The following is a 24213-nucleotide window of genomic DNA, read 5'->3' on the forward strand; positions in this document are numbered from 1 at the left end:
GCCATTGAATGAACGTTTCTTCTTTCAGCTTCACAATGTCGTGGCAAGGAAAGGATTGGACCACACGGTAAAAAACATTATCAGCAACACCTTGTGATGGTGGATGAAGACTAGTGGTAGATGGTACAGAGTTGACTTCATTGGTGAACATAATGAGAGCGGTCGCCGTTAGAGACCAAGAATAATCACTTCAGGAACCAAGCAACTGATACCATGATAGAATACTAACAAAGAACTAATCAAAAGAAATCAAACTTAATATTGAATTTCATGTGAATCTATTCTTGTTTTCATTAGAAGCTCAATATATGTATTTATACAACTCTCAGTAGATAACTGCTATTAACTGACTACTAACAATTTCTAACAGATTACTAATAGCTACAACTACTTAATTGTTTTAACAAACTCCTAACAGTTTTGGTTTTCCCAACATTAAATTGAAAGTGAATGAGATCTGTACAAGCCCAACTTCACCCAGCCCATTAAAACTAAGACCCATTACAACTTTTGACCCAAACCCACATAGCCCAATACATTAAAGAAAAAAGAACTAAAAAACCCTAGCCTAATCAGTTATTGCCGCCCCGTGCCAGGTCTGCCACCGCCTGTCACGTCCACCGCCATTGTGCCACCGCCCAAGTTGCACCTGCAAGCATTAAACGAGAGAAGACAGAAAGCAAAAAAGGAGCAGTGTAAACAAATATATAAACCAAACGAAATTGTAAGAAGGATTTGGGCATTTTTTTTGTGAGAAATAGAAACAATATTCGACTTTGAAAGTACGAACAGATATCAGAGAGTAAAAACACACAATAGCAAATATAAAAAAATCAAATCGGAAGAACGAAACACATAGAATCAAAATAAAAAAAACAAAGGTGATTTCATCTTCTTTCAATTTATTTCTTTTTTTCTTTCCTACTTTCACACCTTTTTATTCGCATATATACATATACTGTAAACAAAAAATAATAATAGAAAATATAAAAAAAAGGAAAATTTTGCCTTTTTCCATGGCGGCGCACGGCGGTCTGGCAACCCGACGGTGACCGGCCCCCCGGCCGGGAATCGCCCCTCTCCCCTTTTTTTTTCCCTCCAGCAGCTCAAATGAATTTTTTTTTTGCTGAAAATAACCCTTTTATAGCGTCCCAAAACGACGTCGTTTTGGGGCTGCCATTTAACCCCAAAACGACGTCGTTTCGAGCATGACCCGATCCGTCTGACCCGACCCGCCTCAGGATCCACGTATTTTTGTAGCATGGTCTAATTGCGCGCGCGGTCCTTCCGCTTTTTACATGTTTTGCAATCAAGTTTTTATTTCTTTTAATTAGCCCTGAAGTTTATTGCGTTTTGCGATTTGGTCCTCCCTTCAGCGACGTCGTTTTAAGGGCTCGGGAAAATTTCCCTTTTGGCCCTCTGCAGTCGCACTCGTGTTCAAATAGGTCCCCTATTTCATATTTCTTTTTAAATCGGCCCCAAAACTTCAGGTCCCCTATTTCATATTTCTTTTTAAATCGGCCCCAAAACTTCATTTTTGTTCCGAATTTAGTCCTTTTTTAGAGTTAATTTGGTTTTTATATGATTTTAACGTTTTATTTTAAATATTATTTATTATTCTATTTACTATTATTGTTATTATTATTATTATTAGTATATTTTACTATCATTAGAATTATTTTGTAGTTTCATTTAATACTTATATATTTATATTTTATGTATATATTTATAGCTATTTTCAATATTATTATTATCCCTAACAAACATATATATACATATTTAAATACTATTATATCGTATATTTTAAATACTACGTTATACATACGTATTATTATATTTATATCTATTTCTACCCTCATTATATTTGTTATTAATATTAACATGTGTTTTATTATGTGTATATACCTTAAACGAATATATGTATATTTTATATAATATTATTAATATTTTTTGTTATTTTATTTTTTTAGTATTTATTTTTTATTCCTTATATATATATGCCGTGTAAATATTTTAATATTATATTATGTATACATTTATACATATATATACATCTTTTAATATTGTATTCTTATTGTTATGTATATACATTTAATATTATCATATAATTATTTTCAATATATATATTTATGTAATGTTTTTTATTATTATTATCATTATCTTTGTATTTTTACTATTATTATTATTATACCTTTTATTATCACTATTGTTTATTACTATTATCATTATATGTTCCTTTTATTACTATTACTTTATTATTCTTATTTTTACTACTATTATTATTATCATTACTATCACATTATTAGCATATTATTTTTTATTAACACATTTTTACCTTTTTGTCAACATAATTATTTTTCTTTTACTATTTTATATTATATTTATTTATTTTACTATTAAGTTTCCTTTTTTACTTATTCTTATTATCCTTATTTATTTTTATTTTCATTTTCATCATCTTTATTATTTTTATCTATTACTCTCTTCTTAAGTTACATAGCTTGCTTATTTCTTTCATTTTGTCATTTATATTACTCATTCATTATTATGCTTGTTAACATCATGATTCATTTCTTTCGTTTTACTAATTCGCGTCATATCATCCTTTACCCGACCCGAAATAATTCTTTCGTAAAAATAAATTTTCGTATTTGGTAATTCGAGACAATCGTGCCTTAACTTACTAGGTTTCGATTTCTTCTCATTTTACCTAAATAACGGAATATTCTTTCTAATCAATACGAATTTTAAAAATGCTTATTCTCAGAGATACGTGGTGTAGTGCCCTAACTTACCGGGTATGACATTTTGGTACCTCGAAATAAGGTTTTTTCGTAAACAAAGGCAATATTCGGTGTTCGAAAATTCGAGGAAACGTACCCTAACTTATTGGGTTTTGATTTTCCTCGTTCACCTTAACTAACCGAATATCCTTTTAAAAGAAGTTAAAATACGTTAATTTTAAATAAAGGCAAGCTTGTTCCCAAAGTTCGAGATGTCGTGTCCTAACTTACTGGACATGGTGTTTTATTACTTCGAGACAAGAAAGTCTTTAACATTTGAGCATTTTTTGCAAAAAGGGGTCGTATTTTAAATTCTTTTAAGTTTTCAAATTTTCGACACTAAGACACTAATTAATCAAGTAGGTACCAATTTTGGGCGTATCGAGGATGCTAATCCTTCCTCCTGCGTAACCGACTCCCGAACTCATTTTCTGATTTTCGTAGACCAAAAATTATCGTTTTAGTAAATCTTAACTTTTATTAAAATGATTAATTTAAGGTGATCTGATCACACCTCATCAAAAAAGAATTGGTGGCGACTCCCGTTTTTTCGTTTTCATTTTCAAAATCTAAGTCGATTCCCATTTTCAAAAAAATGGTTACGAAAAGATCAATACTGATACATCTCCAAAGTATTCGGCTTTGGTATTGAGATGATTATCGGGGTTCAAAGTAACCAAGCCAACAAAGAGTGCGCCCTCCACAACGACTAGGATTTCGATGGCACGAGGGGTTGAAGCCACCATTTGGTGCATAGCTAATGAGATGTCAAGAGTGTGAAGTCTTGGCATTTAGGCAATATTGACCGGAGTCACAGTTGATCCCTTTAGATTTGATGTGTTTCTAAAGTTGTTAACCTCTGAGAAGAAGAAATCTTCTGCTTTGGCAAGCTTTGGGTCCTTGCAGCACTTCCCATTATCAAGCACTGCATGAAAAACATGTTATTTCCATATTATGCCATGTAAATCTCATAGATTATTTCAAATAGTTTAGGAGCAACAGATAAAAGATCAGATGCATCGGCAAATGGGAAAACCAGAGTCAAGAGAGAAAATGCTAAGAGGAAATGAGAATATCACATCTCTGCTATGGAAATAGTCATTTCTGTCATCCTTGTAGTACTTGATTAATAAAACTTGATCCTTTTGGTACCTTGAATTCAGCAGATATGCAAGGCTGCTAAGGCAATCCAGGCCATATAAGATACAATTAATAGTTATTGTAAAACTTACCAGCTGGGCACGTTCCACATGCTGCTTCTCATTCAAATGTAAAATTCTGCATTTTTTAGTCATTCATTACAATATGATGCTGGCATATATATATATGATCTGATCATGTAAAGTTTTTTCATGCATCTACGTATAAACATATGCAGTTATGTACAAGCTTTCTGATTCTCACTGTCCAAGTAATGACATCTAGGTGCTTTGTCTTTGATTCTCATCAAATCAGGGATATTTTTTTAGGTACATAGGAAGCACGAATCAATTGAGCTAAGTTTTGTTATTGTTGGTGTATTCAGACTCCGAGAACAACATTTCTTGTAACAATACCGAGTACGAGTATCTAGTATTTCATTATTAATTTTTTTCATATATTCATATGGGAAGATTAAAATTCCATGAGGATAAAGGCACAAAGTAGCTGAAGAATGATTGAATTAAGATTTCTCTAAAAAGCAATAATCATTATATACATAGACTTGCTAAATCTTTCATTTGTTTTATTTTCTTTCTTTTCTTTTTTTTAATTAAAGAATGAACACGATAATGGAGCGGTTCAGTACAAACTGCTACTGTGCTATCTATAAATAGACATGCTTTCATCCTTCATCCCTTATCAAGTTGAAGACTGTTTCTTAGTTCTTAAAACCATGAAAGCTGTTTATTTCCTTGCAGCATTTGTCCTTTTGGGTTTGGCTTCCAAACTTGCCTCAGCCTCTGATCCCAGCCCTCTTCAGGATTTCTGTATAGCAGTTAATGATGCCAAAAATGGTGGTATATATATATATATATATATATATACATGTTCTTTTATATTCTTTGGATCTTCATCTTGGCATAATATTCTCTTACCATTTATGCAGTTTTCATTAATGGCAAGTTGTGCAAGGACCCAAAGCTTGCAACTCCAGAAGACTTCTTCTTTTCAGGGCTTAATATTCCAGGAAACACATCAAATCAAGTAGGATCAATGATCACTCCAGTCATTGTTTCAGGACTTAACACTCTTGGTATATCTCTTGTTCGAATTGATTATGCACCGTACGTTGGTCTAAATCCTCTTCACACACACCCTCGTGCCACCGAAATCTTAGTTGTTGTCCAAGGCACACTTTACGTCGGTTTTGTTACGTCAAACCCAGATAGTCGTCTCTTCACCAAAGTGCTATACCCTGGAGATGTCTTTGTTTTCCCACTAGGTCTGATTCACTTCCAGTTCAACATAGGGCATACCAATGCGGTTGCCTTTGCTGCTCTCAGTAGCCAAAACCCAGGGGTCGTCACCATTGCAAGTGCAGTGTTTGGCTCAGACCCGGATATCAATCCTGATGTTCTTGCCAAGGCCTTTCAACTGGACAAGAAAATTGTTAACCAACTTCAATCCCGGTTTTGGTCGGATAACGACAGTAGGAATTAATGTTAACTTCTACAGCCCCATCAAACTTAACTGTGTACCCAATTCTCTGCTATTGCTAATTTTATTTTCAATTTAATTCAAATTTAATTACTCTGTTTAATTTCGCTTCATCATATATTTTGTTTAATTCTTTTATTATTTTATTTTCATTAGATATGATGCCATTCATGCTCCAAAACCTGTGCCATATACTATATTAAACAAAAATATTTTAATATTAATTCATAACGTAATAAATACAACAAAATAGCATATAATATAAAAATTAACATTAAATTTTAAACTTAACACTTTATTATACACAGTGTGGGTATATAAACTAATTTTAAATCTATTTACCTTAATAATAAAGTTCTATTATAAGTTCGATCATATCAAGTCTTTTGATACAATGTCTAAAACTACTCATAGTCCTTCCTAAACTCTTAAATATGGGTGGATAATATGTTTCAGCAGACTTGAACCTACATTCTCTTGTTTTAGCAATAATACCAATACTAATTGAACTAAAACTCAATTGATATAAAACTTCAAATATTAAATTAAAAATTTTAAAAGTCTAAGTATTATTCTCAATATATATATTGCATTACAACTAGAACTAATATATGTCAAAAAATATTTTCAAAACTTTTAAATTATTCATAAACTCCCCAACCCCTAATTAATTAAATTGAAAGAATATTGCACTGACTTGAAATTAATACTTGACTAACTTAACAATATAATGAGTAATAAAAGTATTCTTTTAATATATATATATATATATATATATATAGGTAAATTATACAAATGGTCATACAATTATGCTCATATTTTTATTTTGGTAATTTAATTTTAAAAATTTCAGTTTAGGTACTAACGTTTGAATTTATTTCTATTTTGGCCACATGTCATTAAATTGATAATGAAAAGCCTTTTCTAACTAGTATAATAACATATTTAGTTCCCAATACTTACATATTCTATTCATCTGATCTTAATTCTAAATAACTCAATAAATTTAACCCTTCACATTTACAAATTCTATCAATTTGATCCTCAAAATTCTTACTAAAAATTTTCAACTTTTAAAATAGAAACATTCCGTATCTATAAATTTGTACCCAAAAAAAAGTTCTCCAATAAAACAAATTCGTATTAGATGCGAATATGAATGTCGATTCAACTATTCTCTCAACCTTTCAAAGTCCACACCCCTAAACGAAAGGAAGACAATATAATTAAATTAACATAGCATTGGACTAAATACTCACTAAAACCAGATTCAGATCATCCTTCCTACAACTGTGTTCAAAGATTAACACCCCCAACCCCCTAATTAGTTCATGCTTCAACCAATTTACATCACGCATCGATACAAAGATTAATATCCAAATAAGCAAGTGAAGCGATCTATCAAACCAAAAAGCGATTTTTGTTGGGACTCTGTTTGCAACTGTAAATTCTAAAAACTAAATTGCATTTCAAGTTTGGCTGCTTGAAATACATGTATAAATGATATAGAGCCTTTTACCATTTGGTTTATTGAAGGTTTTTTTTTTTTTGGGGGTTTGCAAATTTTAGATATGGAGTAACTTTGTTTTAAAAGCAGTAAGTTTTGTTAAGAAATGAGAGGATCAAATTGATAAAATTTGTAAATGTAAAGGGTTAAATTTATTAAATTATTTAGAATTAGAATCAAATTAATAGAATATATAAATATTGAGAACTAAATGTATTATTATACCAGTTAGAAAAAACTTTTGTGATTAATTTATCGATTGACTAAAATAAGAACAAATTAAAAAATTAATGCTTAAATTGAAAATTTTTAAAGTTAAGTGACAAAAATAAAAACACAGGTATAATTAAGTGATAGTGTGATACCCATATATATATATATATATACACACTTGTGCTTAGGATTTACCTTACTAAGTAGATTAAAGGGTTGTTAGGAATGAGAAAAATGGATATGTAATAAATAAAATCAAAGCGCAAGAAGGATAAAAATTCAATTTGATCTCTAACTTTAATACTTCTAAAGAATACGAGAGTGTAATTTTGGAGTTAAAGTGTATTAAAGGGTCAATTTTTTCGGGAGAAATATTTTATGTTCTGTTGGGAGTCAGTGTGTTGTGAATGTGTTTATTGTATTGGTTCACAGAGTCGAGAGCATTTATCTAGTGGGCCAGGTTCACAGAGTTAGGAATACCTCAGTTGGTGGCACCTTCAAGACTTGAGAGATGTTTCAGTATTGAGTGCGAGGCAACCAAACAACCAACCTGAGGCATTTAAGCCTAAGTGATACCATGGTTGTAGGTAAGGGCCTTCTAAGCCTCGAGTTAGTGGTTCGAATCCCCTCCTCATGCGTAGATCAAGTTATTTACATAATTACGCTCAAGCTTTATACACACACCTATCTCGTGAGTCTTGCAGGTCCACTAACCGAAACACTCTAACTCTGTGAACTAGGCTTATATCGAGCAACCGCTCATGGCATGCTAACTCTTAGTAACACATAGGAGACAAAACCTCAACACGAAAACATTATCTTCAATTGTTAATGAATTAATCAATTACCTACTTCTCCTAAAAAAATACAACTTTACAATTGCAATTATTGTCTTATATTTGTTTTATTCTATTAATTAGTTTTTTTGTTATAAAAAAATAATCCAAGAAATAAATCATTAATCACTCAAGTCATAATACATAATCTTGAACAAAATGATTGATTCCTTGATCTAATAATGATGAGTAAGAAGAGTAGATTGGCTAACATATGTAGCCATGTGCCGCTTGAACACCTTCTCTCTTTATATAGTGGACCACACACTCATCACCTCCACTAGTTAAGTCCTTATGTAATCTCATATGTATTAAACCAAAATTTTGCCATAATTTGAAACAATTAGTTTTGGTGGAGTTCTATATTTAATATATTTGGACACAACATTGTTTATATCTATTATATACAAAAAAAAAATTAAGTTAAAAAGATAACGCTTATTCATTTTTCCTACTATTATGAAGTTAACAATTATTTAATATATTTTAATTATTAAAAACAATAATATACTCTTAAAAATACAATAGATTACGTTTACACACGTATATATATGTAACAAATAATATTTAAATTAAAAATAATGTTTTTTCAATATTTTTATTACTATTATGAAGTGAATAATTATTTAATATATTTTAATTATTAAATTCTATAACCCTGTGGGAAATAAAATTAGTGTTTTAGTATTTCCCAAATCTGAATAGGATTTTGTTTAAATTCTTTTTGACATAAGAATATTATGGGTAAATGTCAATCCCTATCCCTCTATTTTTTATGTTATAAGAATGGTTACATTTCAATTTGACCCTATATTTCGCTAAAATTTTTATTTAATTTATATACTTTAATTTTGAAATAATTTTATACCTCAAAATTTATAATATCATTAGTTAGTCTAAATATTTTACTCTAATTAAAATGATGATATGAATTTTTAAGAATTGTTAGCATCATTAAAATTCTTTAATATATTTACATCTATTACAACGTTATTTTGTTGTTACATGAATACCAATTTTATTTTATTTTTTCAAAATGCCACATCAACACAAAAGAATTCTAACAATGTTAACAAATAATTAACCCAACACGAAGTGTAGGTGAAAAACATAATAATTAGTTTTCTATAACAATAAACCAAAATATATCCTTAAATTACAATTCAATTATTGCAAGCCCTTAGTCTTTAACAGTTGTAGACAAATGTTGACTAATTTATGAACCTTGTCTCCATCAGGACATGTTTTAAAACTAAGACTAAATGATTTATAACTACCATTTACATTTTTATAGTTTACGTACAAATTTCGAGTCAAATATTAACTTAAAGAAGTCAAATGTTAACTTAAAGATTTATTCATTTTATTTATCAACTCTATAAAAAAGCTACAATATTTGGATTTTTTATTACAAAGAAAACTCATTTGATTCTTCAAGTTCTCTTCAGTAGAGTTTCGATTTAAGAGTCATTTGGATTTGATCTTAAAAGGATGTGATTTGCTTCAAAGGTCATTGAGACTTGGTCTTGAAACTAAGTTTGTCGAGACGCTTGCTTAAGAATTAGATTGGATTGGATTCAAAGGGTCATCAAGACTTGATCTTGAAAATGGGTTTGGAGAGAGTTTGGATCTAAGAGTCTTCGAGACTTGATCTTGGATGATTGTGTGTGCTTCAAGGGTTGTTGAGACTTGATCTTGAAAACAAGTTTTATCTCCTTTGTGTTGATGCAACCAGATTGGGGAGAGCTTTGATCCAAGGGTCATCTAGATTTGATATTAGATGAAAGGATGATTTCGCTTCAAGGGCATTCTAGGCTTGATCTTGAGAAAAATAGGTTGAGCCTCCTTTCTATTGGTTAAACAAGATTCAAATGTGGCTTTCTTCAGAATTGGTATAGTTAATTCTTGAGATTTTGGAGAGAGCTTCGAGTCTCCCAAATCTTCCGTTTAGAGAACTTCTGAATTTTTGAACTTGTGAATATATAGAATGACGTGGAGGTGACCCCATTTAATAGTGCCAGTCACTTAAGTAAAAAAAGTTCTTGTAACACTCTACACCGACCCAATCATCGTATCCAAATGTGTGATGTCACATTAGGTTGTCGAAGAAACTCAAGTTATCTCATTAATGTACTCATAAATTTAATTCACAATTATTATTCAAACCGATTTAATCATAAATCATTTTCACAATTATATATTTTTTAATGTCTAAGTTTCAAATTCATCATTGTATAGAGTTGTGAAAGGTCAAATTTAGAGTTAGGACTTGAATCCAAAGTAAATTATCAAATTTCAATGTTGTGTCCTCAAGACAAGCCTCATTTTATTTTAAGTTTTTTTTCGAAGGTAATCTACCTCGTGACACTGGAAATTATGGCTCGAGACTTGGTCCATTATGTCTCGAGACCAACCTCCCTTATTTTCTCAATTTAGAGTAGATGTTTGAATGTCTCGAGATAAGGGATCCTTATCTTGAGACCTAAACCAGGGTAAAACTTAATTGGCTTCAAAGTTTCCTTGTCTCGAGAAAAAAATGTCACTTTATCTTGAGACTTAAATGGAATTTTCTCGAGAGACAATAAGGTAAATTTTGTTCTTATGGTCTCAAGACATGTTCATGCTATCTCGAGAGATTGAAAAATATTCTTAAATGCACATTTTCAATGTTCAAACCTTACCAAAGTATACCTTAAACATACTTAATCCTTCCCTCAATGTAAAATCATCAATTTAACATATACAAACACAACCAAACATCATCAAATTGTAACCATCAATGCATCATCATCTAACCAACTATTTCACATATTCAAACAAATATAATCTAGCATAATTATCTACTAATCAATAAACAAAATTCACCTTGATAAAACTTATATGCCAAGTTTCAGATATACCAAAATGTTAACTTAATATCATACCCAAAACAACTAGGTACATCCCATTTCAACACAAACAGATATATACATACAAAAGAGGTAGCAAATTTATTCTTGAGCTGAGTTGTTGAGAATGGATGCTTGAACACTTTCAATAAACGAAAATCCTCGTCTGAGATCTACTCATGGAATGAACATAACCATATGCTGATTATTGAATACTTAGTGGTGATAATATAATTCAAATTCAGTGCATAAAGAATAAATAAAAAATAATTATATATAAAATATCAATATATTAATGTATTCTACTTTAAATCATCACATTAATTTCCAACTTTCTTATTCATTTCACATTTCAATATCAATATCAATACTTACTCATTTTGGCCCCTATTATCCGACGATAGACAGTAGGATGGATACTCAAATCTATATAATGAGTAAGCCTACGACCCTCTGGGAATTAGGACTATTTTATTTTACCATCCCAGGTTTCCTGACAACGATGACTTTTAGTATTTTTTTCAAACTATTTATTCTACCATCCTAGGTTGCCCGAAAATGATGGCTTTTAGTTTTCACCCATGACCCTATGAGAATTGGGGCTAGTAAATCATTATATTAATGAGTCTATGGCATGCGAACTATACTTGGACCACGTCTAACATTGTTTAAAGGGGCATTAACATAATAATCACCATTGTAACACATGTCATCATAATATCAATGTCTCATCATTTATATACATATTAAACAAAATTTCAAATATTCATCATATATTTCAAATATTACCATATCGAATCCATCAATCAAAGTTTAAAGGGAAAAGATACCATTACCTCGATTCGTATTCATATTTGATTGTAATGACTAATTAATCTACAAAAGCAAATTGAAATTGAATTATAGAAGCACAAACTAGAAGTAACTGTTCATTAACGGCTTCAGCTTTTCCTTTGTCCTGACATGGTCCTACGTCATCTTTATCTATAAAAATTAACTCGAGTACGAAAACACATTAATCACCCAATTCAAACATAATTTGATATGATATAGATATGAATGCATTTTATTCACTTTAGTCCCTATAAGCATTAATTTATGAAAGAGTCATAACTTTAAGTTTTCGTTATCGAATTGAAAATCAATTTCCCATTTTTTTTACTAGGAATCCCTACTTTTTAATTCATGAGAAAATTTTCTAACTTTTTAATTTATTTAATTTGGTCTCTAATATCATAAAATTAACTATATAAATTTAAGCTTGACTCAAGCTTAATTTAACACTTTTACTATAATGTCAACCTATTTCACCATTATCTTAATCCATACTAGCTTGTATGAACTTAACCTTTAGACCCAAACTTTCTCAAACTTTGTATTGTTGTTTCACTTAAATAATCTAATCAATTTCTAATTCCATGGCTTGGGTTGTCATTATCTACTCAATTTCTAATTCTATGGCTTGGGTTGTCATTATCTACTAACATATACTAATTATTTACCAAGAATTTACAAGAAAAGTCACTTAACTTCCCAATTAGGCTCACGACAATGAAGAAATAATGGGAAAGAAGGTGTTTAAAGGGATTTGATTTTTAAATCAAGTCTAATATTTTAATTTCAGATATAAGAGGATAATCATTATATGATTATGAAATATTCAAGTTGATATATAAGGGTTAACATCTTCCTTGATGAAGCATGAAATTGAGAGCATACCTTATTCGATTGGAACACTTCTCTGGTGCATTTGCTTTGTAGGTCCACTTAGTTGGTTGAGTGATTATTTCCTTCTCGAGGAAAAGTGCTAAAGTGGAGAATGAGTCCATACAATCATATAACAACGAAGCTACAATTACCTCATTTGTATAAATTAAGTAGTTTGGGCTTAAATTACTTGTTTACCATGAGATAGTAAAGTGGATCCATTTGCTAGGAAAGGGCCCTCAAACATAAGATTATATTTGAAGTATATAACCAATCTTGGTCTTGTTCTTTATGCTTTTTCTTTATTGTTCTATATCACATTGTTGAATTATTGAAACAATTGTTACAACAACTCAAAAGAATAACTACAAATCAATATGTTTCACTTGACATTAAAGTCTAACACTAAACATATTTGGTGAGATTTTTAGCCTAGTTTACATTAATAGAGGTGATAAAGGAAGGTAAGTCTGTTTCTTGACCACCTTTGTTGATTGGATCATCAAATTATGCCTATTGGAGAACTCAAATGAAGGCTTTCATATAATCCATCGATGAAAGGGTTTGAAGATATGTTGAAATTGGTTGGACTTTACTAGTCATAATTGTTACTAATGGGATTACAAATCCTAAGGCAAAATTCAAATACTCCACCTAAGAGGAAAAAGTTTTCAATTATAGTTCAAAAGCTTTGAATGCCCTTTTAAATGGTGTGGGTATGGAGAAATTAAAATAAACTCCATGGGTGAATATGCCAAAGATTGTTGGATTCTCTAAAACCAAACATAAAGAAACTGCACATATCCAAATGTCTTTAACGTCAAATTCTTAAAACCACATTTGAAATTTAAAAATGAATTAAGAAGAAACTATTCCTAAATTTTATGTTTGTTTAAAAGAACTTTTAATGAAGCCTTTTGTCTTGGTAAACGTTTTTCTAAGGTGAAATTGGTGTGTAAAGCTTTTCATCCAAAGATTCACCATAAAAGTCACTGTTTTGAAGGGGGATGAATACACCACCACTCTCAAGCTTGATAAGCTCATAGATTTACTTAGAACCCTTTAAATGAATCTAGAAGAATCCAAAAGGGAGAAGGTAGAGGTTGAGAAGAACATTGCCTTTAATTTTCAAAAGGCTATTGTAACATCTGATCAAACAATAATATCTATTGAAAAACTTAAAGAAAAGCTAAGCTAGTGTTACTCACAAAAAATTCAACATAGCCTCTAAGAAATTCTCCAATAGGGAATTAATTGTTTTAATAAAATTTTTGCAAATGATTGGATTGTATAATTTCTCATAAATAGATGAGGATTTTCAAAATATTGAATTTTTATAAAATTAAATTCTTTAGATAATTTAAGCTTTTAAGTTAGGATACTTTAGTGTGAAATATGGAGCCATAAATTTAAAAGCATAATAACTTAGGAAAGATTAATAATTAAAATCATATTAAAGTGTTACACGACTAATGTGTTACTAACCTAGGATAGGTGTTGTGAGGGGTTTTAATCCTTCCTACACATAATTGTATTCCTGAGCATAGATTTGGAAAAGAAGACTTGAATTTATTTTTTTTAGGCCTCTTTTAGTTTATATTTAGGATAATTCTAAATTGAATAAATTAAATAGGTGACTAAGTACACCGAACTAAAAAAGATTAGTAATAACTCTTAAATATGATATTTGTATCTAATAGGTCAAATTCTAGTTCAACAAAGTTATGACACTTGATATTCAAAGTTTCCATGCAAACCCATATAACAAATTTAAGCTTTCTATAGGACACCTTTTCAATTTAAGTAGTCATGTTTGAAATGATGAATGATCATCTTTCAATCTCCTTTCTTATGAAAAAATATTCAATTTTTTTACACATTTTGAACCTAATAAATTCTTTAAATAAACCTTAACCAAGAATTAATTACCTTTCACATCAAGGGAAATGCTAAGAAATATCAAATTATAATTTTTGAGAATGAAAAGAATGCATATATTGAGGGGCATACATAACGTGAAATATATTTGAAATGTCCAAAATAACTAAAAAGTGAAAAAGCACAAAAAAAAAAAAAAGGAAAAGAAAAGCTAAAGGCAATAAAATTACCAAAAAAAACTCCTAACATGTTTTGAAAGTGAATGAGAAATTTGAAAATCTAATTAATGTGATATTGGGTTGTAGTACCCTTAAAAACATTTTGGGCCTACATATTCATTTTTTCTTAACCTTGACCTCGTGCCTATACATGTCTAAAAAATAGTGTTTCAATCAAATATCAAACTTACTAAAATCCAAGATTACTTTACAAATTGAATATAAACATTTAATCTTCATTTTTTATGAGATAATCCTTAAAAACCTTGAGAATACGGGAGGTTTTGTATATAATATATAATATATTATATAAATAATTTCAAATAAAAATATATATTAAATTTTTAGGTTATTTATATATGTATGAATATATTATATATTCATATTATATGTGTATATAATACGGAAAGAAAGAAAAATAAATAAAAGAGAAGGCGCCTATTGAAATTGTGAAAAATAAAATAGAATAAAATAAAGAAAATAAAGAACACATAAATTTTACGTGGAAACCCTTTCGGGAAAAAAACCACGGCAAGAGGAGAAGAAAATTCACTATGTCGAAAAATTTTTTTTTACTCAAATACAAGAGGAATAGACTATGTCTATTTATAGGCTTGCAAAGCCATATTCTAGTAGGATTGAAACACCTTATCCTAATCAATATAAAATAGATGGAGTTTAATAAGGTTTAAAACCTTATTCTAAAATAAAATAAAAGAAGTCTAGTTCTATATGGATTTTACTTTTATTTTATTTTCCATCGTATTTTATTTAAATAAGAATTTGGGTCACTTAATTCTAACAATCTCCACCTTGACACAAATTCTCAATGAACAAGTTCTTCATCGCGAACTTTCAATAAACAAGTTCTTCACCTCTTCCAAAAACCCCTTAAGGGTTTAACTTCAACAATGAACACCAACCAAGTCTAAGCAATGCTCAAACTTGGTTATAGGAAGTGACTTAGTCATCATATCTGCAGGATTTTCATGAGTGCTAATTTTGCTCACAACAATATCACCACGAGCAATAATATCACGAACAAAATGATACCGAATATCAATGTGTTTTGTTCTCTCATGAAACATTTGATCTTTTGTAAGAAAGATGGCACTGATTGTCACAAAATCTCGTGCTGATTTGAAGGTCTTCATTGAGTTCACTAAATAGTCCCTTCAACCAAATAGCTTCTTTACAAGCCTCAAGAATCGCCATGTACTCAAAGCTTCAGTGGTAGACAAAGCGATCGTAGTTTGCAAAGTGGCTTTCCAACTAATTGCACAACCTCCGATTGTAAAGACGTAACTCGTGAGAGATCTTCTTCTATCAAGGTCTCCAGCAAAATCAGCATCAACATACCCTATAACTCCATCTTTAGTTCTTCCAAACTGTAAGCAAACATTAGTAGTGCCTCGTAAGTATCTTAAAATCCATTGAATCGCTTTCCGGTGTTCTTTACCGAGATTCGCCATGTATCGCTAATCGCACCGATCGCATATGATAAATCGGACGTGAACAAACCATAGCATACATGAGAGATCCTCTCGCACTAGAGTATGGAACATGTGACATGTACTCAATCTCATTATCGATTGAGGAGATAAGGCCGATGAAAGTCTGAAATGGGTCGCTAAAGGAGTACTAACAGCTTAGCACTCTGCATATTGAACTCAAAGAACTTTCTCAATGTACCCCTTCCGACTTAGGTACAATTTACTTGCTTTTCTATCTCGAGAATCTCCATACCAAGTATCTTCTTTGCTGGTCCTAAATCTTTCATCTCAAATTCTTCACTTAGTTGGCCTTTAACCTTTCTTATCTCTCTTTTATCTTTTGTCGCTATCAACATGTCATCAACATAAAGAAGTAGATACACAAAAGAACCATCACTGCTTTTTCTTAAAGTAGACACAACTGTCAAAACTACTTCTTTTGAAATCATGAGAAGTCATAAAGGAATCAAACCTCTTGTACCATTGTCTTGGTGATCTGTTTCAAACCGTAAAGGGACTTTTTCAGCAAGCAAACATAGTCCTCTTTTTCGAGACTATAAAACCCTCTGGTTGTTGCATGTAAATATCTTCCTCAAGTTCTCCATGCAAAATGCGTTTTACATCTAACCGCTCAAGCTCCAAATCATGCATGGCCACAATACCAAGCAAAGCTCGAATCGAACTATGCTTAACAACCGGAGAGAACACATCTGTGAAGTCCACTCCTGAAATTTGATCAGTAACCTTTTGCAACAAGCCTTGCTTTATATCCGGGTTCTTCAACTCCGGAGTCCCTTCTTTCTTTTAAACACCCATTTACAACGAATGCCTTTTTACCTTTAGGAAGTTTTACAAGATCCCATGTTCTGTTTTTGTGGAGTGATTCTATCTCCTCTTGCATAGCAAACATCCACTTTTCGAGTCTTCACACTAATCGCCTCGAATAATTAAATGGCTCTTGATTCGCATCTATATCTTCACCACATTTAAAGCATAAGCAACTAGATCAACCTCGGCATACTTCTTTGGAGGTTTAATTTCTCTTCTTGTCCTGTTTTTGGCGATAGAGTATTGCGGTGAAGAAGCAACTCTATTCTCAATTTTTGTATTGGCTTGAGGAGTTGATTTTGTATTAATCGATGCTCCACCGCTTTTGGTTTTCTTTATTGGAAGAGTCTTTAAGAGATAAGTTAGGTAGCATAGCGGTTTCATCAAAACAACATCTCTGCTAATCACAACTTTTCTATTTTCGGGACACCATAACTTATAGCCTTTTACACCACTTTATAACCAAGAAAACGCATTTAATGGATCTCGGTTCCAATTTTCCATTATCAACATGAGCATACGCAGGACACCCAAAAATCTTTAAATCGAATAATTAGCGGGATTACGGACCATACCTCTTGTGGAGTCTTTTTCTCAATGGCAACGGATGGAGATCGGTTGATCAAAAACATGCAATGAGAGGTCGCTACGCCAAAATGACTTGATAAGTTGGCATTTGACAACATACATCGAACCTTCTCCATGATCGCTTCTGTTCATTCGCTCGCAACGCCGCTTTTGTTGTGGAGTATGACGAACTGTCAAGTGTCTCATGATCCTTCCGACTTGCACAATCTATTAAACTCATCGAATGTAACTCTAAGCCATTGTCTGCATGCGGAGGTATTTTATCTGCTTTTCCGTCTGCTTTTTCAATCATAATTTTCCAAGACTTAAATGTGGAAAACACATCACTTTTCGCTTGGGAAGAACGCCCAAACTTTTCGGAAAAATCATCAATAAAGGTTAGCATATAATTAGCTCCACCTCTCGAAGGCACTCGGACGGCCCCCACGATCGTAATGGATATACTCCAACGTTTCCTTCGTGTTATGGATTCCTCTAGTGAATCGAACTCTCTTTTGCTTCCCAAAACACAAGGCTCACGAAATTCGGTTTGCAAATTCCTTGCCCATTAAGAAGTCCTCTTTGCTTAATTCTACCATGCCATTCTCACTCATATGCCCTAGGCGCATATGCCAAAGTTTAGTAATATCATCATCGACAAGGAAGAGGAAGCGGCAATTGCATCACCGAATATGATAGAACCCTCAAAACATATAACTTGGCAATCTTTCTTTGCCCTTTCATCACAACAAGGGACCCTTTGAAATCTTTAAAACCCCACTTTCACTTGTGTATCTGCCCTTTTGAATCAAGAGTACTCAATGAAATTAAATTTCTTTTCAATTCGGAACATGCCGCACGTCACTAAGTGTTCGACAACTCCATCAAACATCTTAACTTTAATTGTTCCAACACTGCGATTTTACATGAAGCATTATTTCCCATCAAAACAACACCTTCAGATCTTTGTTTCATAAGTTGTAAACCAATCCCGATTGGGACTCATGTGGAAGGTGCAACTGAATCAAGTATCCACTCCTCGCTTACTTTAGAATCATTGATGAAGCAACTAGAAGTTCACCATCGCTGTAGTCTTCTACAACATCGCCTTCACCGAATTTTCCGTTGTTTTTCCTTTTGATTCGCAGCCTCCTTTTAATCTTATTTTGTAGCTTATAGCACTTTCAGATTTAATGTGCCCTTTCTTCTTGCGAAGTTGCAAGTTTTACCTCTGTTTGAAGATTTCGATCTACCCTTAGATTTACCACGAGGATTCCGTTCTGTGTTCTACCACGATCATCATCAACATTCGGTCTTGTCTCCCACGAACAATGAGACCCTCTCCCGAGAGTTGGGTTTAACCACAAGATGCTTCATCTTATCATACGAGGTTAAAGAATCATAAACCTCATCAACTATGAGAGACTCGCGCTATATAAAATCGTGTCTCTAAAGGTTGAATAAGACGGGCAACGAACAAAGTAGAATCAACCCTAGATCTTCCTTATCATCTTGAACCTCCATGGCCTCCAAGTTTGAGAGAATTTCTTTAAACATCATTAAGTGTTCGTGTACGACGCACCTTCCTCCAAACGATGAGCATAAAGACGCCGCTTCATATGCAACTTGCTTGTTAGAGTTTTCGACGTACATATTTGTTCTAGCCTCTTCCATAATGCAATGGCGGTTTTCTCTTTCATCACATCCTGCAAAATTTCGTTGGACAAATGCGATGTAATTGTGTTAATGCCTTTCGATCCTTACGCTTCTTCTCTTCATCTGTTAATGTCGAAGGCATCTTATCTATCCTAGCGGGGCATCCTCTAGATCCATTTGTGCAAGAACTGCTTGCATCTTAATTTGCCACAACGCAAATCGGTGTTGCGATCCAACAATGAATTTCATACTTCAAAGACGCCATTACCGTGATCGAGATGAATAACCCTAAGCTCGATACCAATTTGTGAAAAATAAAATAGAATAAAATAAAGAAAAATAAAGAACACATAAATTTTACGTGGAAACCCTTTCGGAAAAAAACCACGGGCGAGAGAGAAGAAAATTCACTATGTCGAAAAATTTTTTTACTCAAATACAAGAGGAATAGACTATGTCTATTTATAGGCTTGCAAAGCCATATTCTAGTAGGATTGAAACACCTTATCCTAATCAATATAAAATAGATGGAGTTTAATAAGGTTTAAAACCTTATTCTAAAATAAAATAAAAGAAGTCTAGTTTTATATGGATTTTACTTTTATTTTATTTTCCATCGTATTTTATTTAAATAAGAATTTGGGTCACTTAATTCTAATAGAAATAGTATAGAACCGATTGGATGCAATATTAAATTTAGTTGCTTTCAATAATTACAACTATTCATAAATCCATGAGAAGTTTTGATAATTTGTAAAAGGAACTTAGGCACCTATTGATGCTTTATATAATGCTGAATTAATTCATTCCAACCAATTCTAAAAGAAAGTTTTATTTCTGTTTCAAGTGTTTTTTCTAGATTCATTCTAATTTGTTAGAACAATTTGAGTGCAACCTACATGGATCCAACCTGAAATAAATGCATATCATGATAATACTACACAACAAAGGAAAAATAATCTATTGTAATAATTTTTTTTTTTGAAACGCCTTATCTTTATCATTTATATTTTTTTATTTTTTGATTCAAACAAATTTTTTATACCATAGGGGTATGTTTAATACAGATCAAATGACCACATCTAGAAACTAAAAGATTTTTTAAATGAATAAAAATGAACTTTTGTGAATGCTTGATCTTCATGGACTACATTTTTCTAAAAAAAATATTCATTTTGAGTTTAGATAAAAGGAATATTTACCCATCCACCAAATTTAAATCCAAAAAAAGCCCTTGACCCATTTTTAGGCATATCACTTGTAGGAAATACTAACTTTTGATCATTTTAATATTGGTACACCAAATGGTAATCACCAATTTTTGAGAGATTCAATGTCAATTTTTTGCACATATGTTTCTTTTGATTATGGAATGTAATTTTGTAGGGCAATTTTTTGTTAAAACCCAAATTTTTCGTAATCAAGATTGCTAAAAATCAAATGAATCATTTTCCTTGATAGCAAATATTATCAAGTGAAAAATATTTTGATTTTGACATGAGATAAGTTTTTCAAAGAGAAATAAACATTAATAAATATAAAGAAAGAAAGAAAAATCATTTTACGGATAAACAATTGAAAAATCAAAATTAAGGAGATCAATGACATCGTGATCATAAAACATAACTTGTTGGAGTTGGATTTTAGTATATAGAAATGTATGAATATATATAGGGTTTAGGTTATATATATAGCCAAAAAAGTGACATGCAATGATTTGTAAGAAAATTGTATTTATATGTTTGAGTGAAAGAAATGAAAGGTATATTTGGATGTAACTTCAAGAAAACTAAACAATTAGGGTGACGGAGAGGAAATTAAAAATTGAAAGACCTTTTTTTTTTTTCTATCATGTACTATTATATGTTGATGACAAAACATGCTATGCCATAGGATACTTGAATCAATGAGAAATGTAATAGCTATAATTTGATGAAATTGTTTGAAATTTTTTTTTCCGATGGAAAAAAAGCTCCTATTAGTGTTAATATTTCAACAGGCGTGGATAATTAAGATTGTAAGAATGATATCTTGTCCCTTCAATTGTGATCATGAAACCAATATGTGATATATGTTGCACTTTACAGAATTGGGGACATTCCTTTGGCAACATTCACCTAACAAATTCTCTTTGCATGTGACACTCCATACTCAATCCAGATGACGTACTTAAATGCAAGATGTCATATTCATTGTTGAAGCAACTCAAAAAAAAAAAATGACATTGACACCAAATCAAGAAGTGTGACACATAATTCATAATTAATATTCGATGGCATGCAATTGGTCATCTATATATATACACCTAACCAAGTGGAGTAGGAAACCAAATCATTATGCACATAATATTCAAATATCCAAAACCAACATATAAGACTTATAAGTTCTCTAGGACTTAGATACATGTCATTAACTATTCAACTCAAAAAGAAACATTATAAATTCTAGGATAAGTTGAGGCTTAAGTCTTTGGACACTATTGAACCTTACAAGCTAGTCTAGAGTCTACCAAATATCTATGCATGAAAATAAACGTATCCTTATGCTAGACATTGATAGCTTAATGGAGCTAACATAGTTTGATTTCAAAACATAAAGGCATTAAGTAATAGAGCATACTAACATAACATCATTGAACCAAATTCCATACTATCAAACAATGAACACACAATAAGTTATCAGTATTTCAAATCATCCTCAAGGTATTTTAGTCACCATCATCATATTCACCCCTATTAAGAAATGCAGACTCGATGATCAAATACACGAGATTCCTCTATTACATCAATAAGCTCATAAAAGCATAGCCATCTAACGCACCAAAGTATATATAAGTATTGGGCCCAAAGGCATCGCATCATACCCCTTTATCACACCAATATACATATAAGTACAAAACCTGAAAGCATCGTATCATATCCCTCTATCACACCAAAAGAACATAAGGGTAAGGCCCAAAGGTAGAGAAATTTAACATGACTCCAAACATACTATAAACCCTAATTGGTGTGTCAACCAGACCTGAACTCGGTCTGGCATCGTTTAATAGGGTATATTCACGATTTAAAATAATTAAAACATGAATTGTCATAGCTTTGATCATTATATCATAACCAAGAACACATATATACTTAGCATCACACCAATGATTTTCAAAATCGTCAAACAAGTCACACATTTCATATCACCAATCTTCACTAACAATTCCTTAAGGCTAGTTACTTAAAAAGATTTTGTAAGGAATGTGAATTAGGCTAGCACAAACTAAAACTGTTAAGCGTTAGACGCCTTTACCTTCCTTTTTTTTCTTTTGAATATTTGGAAACATCTTTTGCTATGATACAACAAACAAACATTAAGGAAAGGTTAGATACACACCTTCATAAAAAGAAATCATTGAAATTAAACATGACATGTATTTTTCATAAACTCAACCAACTAGGTGTTAACGTTTGAATTTCACATAACTTTAAATTCTCTTGTTCAAGTCTATTTTCAAAACTTTGAACTATATTCTAGAAGTCTCAAGTTATCCCAAAACATACCTATAGTTCAAGTTCTTTCCATTCTCTCTCTAATTTCCTAAGCATTCAACTATTGCCATTTAAGCAATTTTCCTTTTAATTTCTACATTTAGTTGAATGAGCTTACAGTTAACTATCATATAAGGCCATCAATCTAAATAAAAGAAAAAGTTAAAAGTTCACTAACCCTTGAAAATGACTTACGGAAATTGAGGAGAAAATATGAAAATTTTTTCGTTCTTTCCTTTCTCTCAAGCATCGTTTGAAAAAGATGAAAGACTAAAAATGTTTCCATCATATTTTCTATTCATCTTTATATAATTAAACTTAATATTTGTTAATTATAATATATCAATGACTATGATTGCAACTTAGGATACTTAGTGGAAGTTATTGGCTTGGATCAACATTCTCCACTAAGCCAATAAGTCATGGTTTAATTACACTTAAAGGCTTGGTCAAATAACATACTAAGGACTTTATTTATTCTCTCATCTAATTTCTATAAATATTTGATACTTAAAATTGTACTCATTATTCATTAATCACTAACTTCTCTAATAAATTACTTAGAAATGGGTATAATAGCCTAATGATGATTGATGAGAAATATACTAAAAATAAAACTAGAATGTTAAGGCTTTAATTTCCACCTTAAATATACAACAATGGAGAAAATCTAAGGATTTTGTTCTCCATTTCTTCTTTCTCAATCAATGGAGATGGTAAGAATGAAACTAAGTTTAATGCTTTACCCTTTCTTTCCCATTAACCCATAATCTTAATTTTATAAGTTCACTAACTCATAAATTAAGGCATCTAATTGTTGTAATTTAATGATGCAATGGTTAGTGGAGATTGATGTAGTGGATTAAAGCTTTTCACTAACTTAATTAGCTAGTGGTTAAATTGCACTTAAGGCCTTGGATTAATATTCATCTAATCCTTATAATGTTTGTCACTTTAACAATTTAGTCCTTTTATAATAGTTTTGTCCTCTCTAATTTCATTTTTTTCCCCGAGAACCTCCCAATTTAATTTTCTAAAATTGCTTGGTTTAAGAAATCTGATCAAAAAAATTAAATTCTCAAACATTGGTGAAAAATGGGTTGTTGCATCACATTTCATTGAATTACAATATTTTAAGGCTTTTCAAATTATTGATGCCACAAGGCACATGATCTTTAAGTTTCAAGATGGGGCCAATTGGCAAGGGCTCCAATTCAGGAAAAACTTCTCTATCAATCATCAATCTCTTCATTTTATTCAAGCTATCCAATGTTAGTCTTTTCAACTTCTAAGAGCAGGCTTTCTTAAAATGCATTTACTCTTCATGAAACCCTTTATAAAATGAAAGTTGCATTAGATTAGGTACATCTTCAATGATTTTGAAAGGATTGATGATACGTGATATTCGTGGCAGGTTTTAAAGATTTATGAATGAATCGTTCTTGAGACTAACTTATTATCACGAT

At 31.3% G+C, this 24213-nt stretch overlaps 1 protein-coding gene across 1 annotated transcript; it reads left to right on the plus strand.

Moving 5' to 3' along the window:
- Positions 1–4659: 4659 nt before the first annotated feature.
- On the plus strand, positions 4660–5512 carry LOC108466081 (germin-like protein subfamily 1 member 13). Its single transcript, XM_017766449.2, has 2 exons — positions 4660–4783; positions 4873–5512. Exons 1-2 carry the CDS (start codon positions 4660–4662, stop codon positions 5424–5426), a joined length of 678 nt encoding a protein of 225 aa, XP_017621938.2. The 3' UTR covers positions 5427–5512.
- Positions 5513–24213: the final 18701 nt, after the last annotated feature.

This window comes from Gossypium arboreum, chromosome 2, assembly GCF_025698485.1.
Source record: "Gossypium arboreum isolate Shixiya-1 chromosome 2, ASM2569848v2, whole genome shotgun sequence".
NCBI classification, from domain to species: domain Eukaryota; kingdom Viridiplantae; phylum Streptophyta; class Magnoliopsida; order Malvales; family Malvaceae; genus Gossypium; species Gossypium arboreum.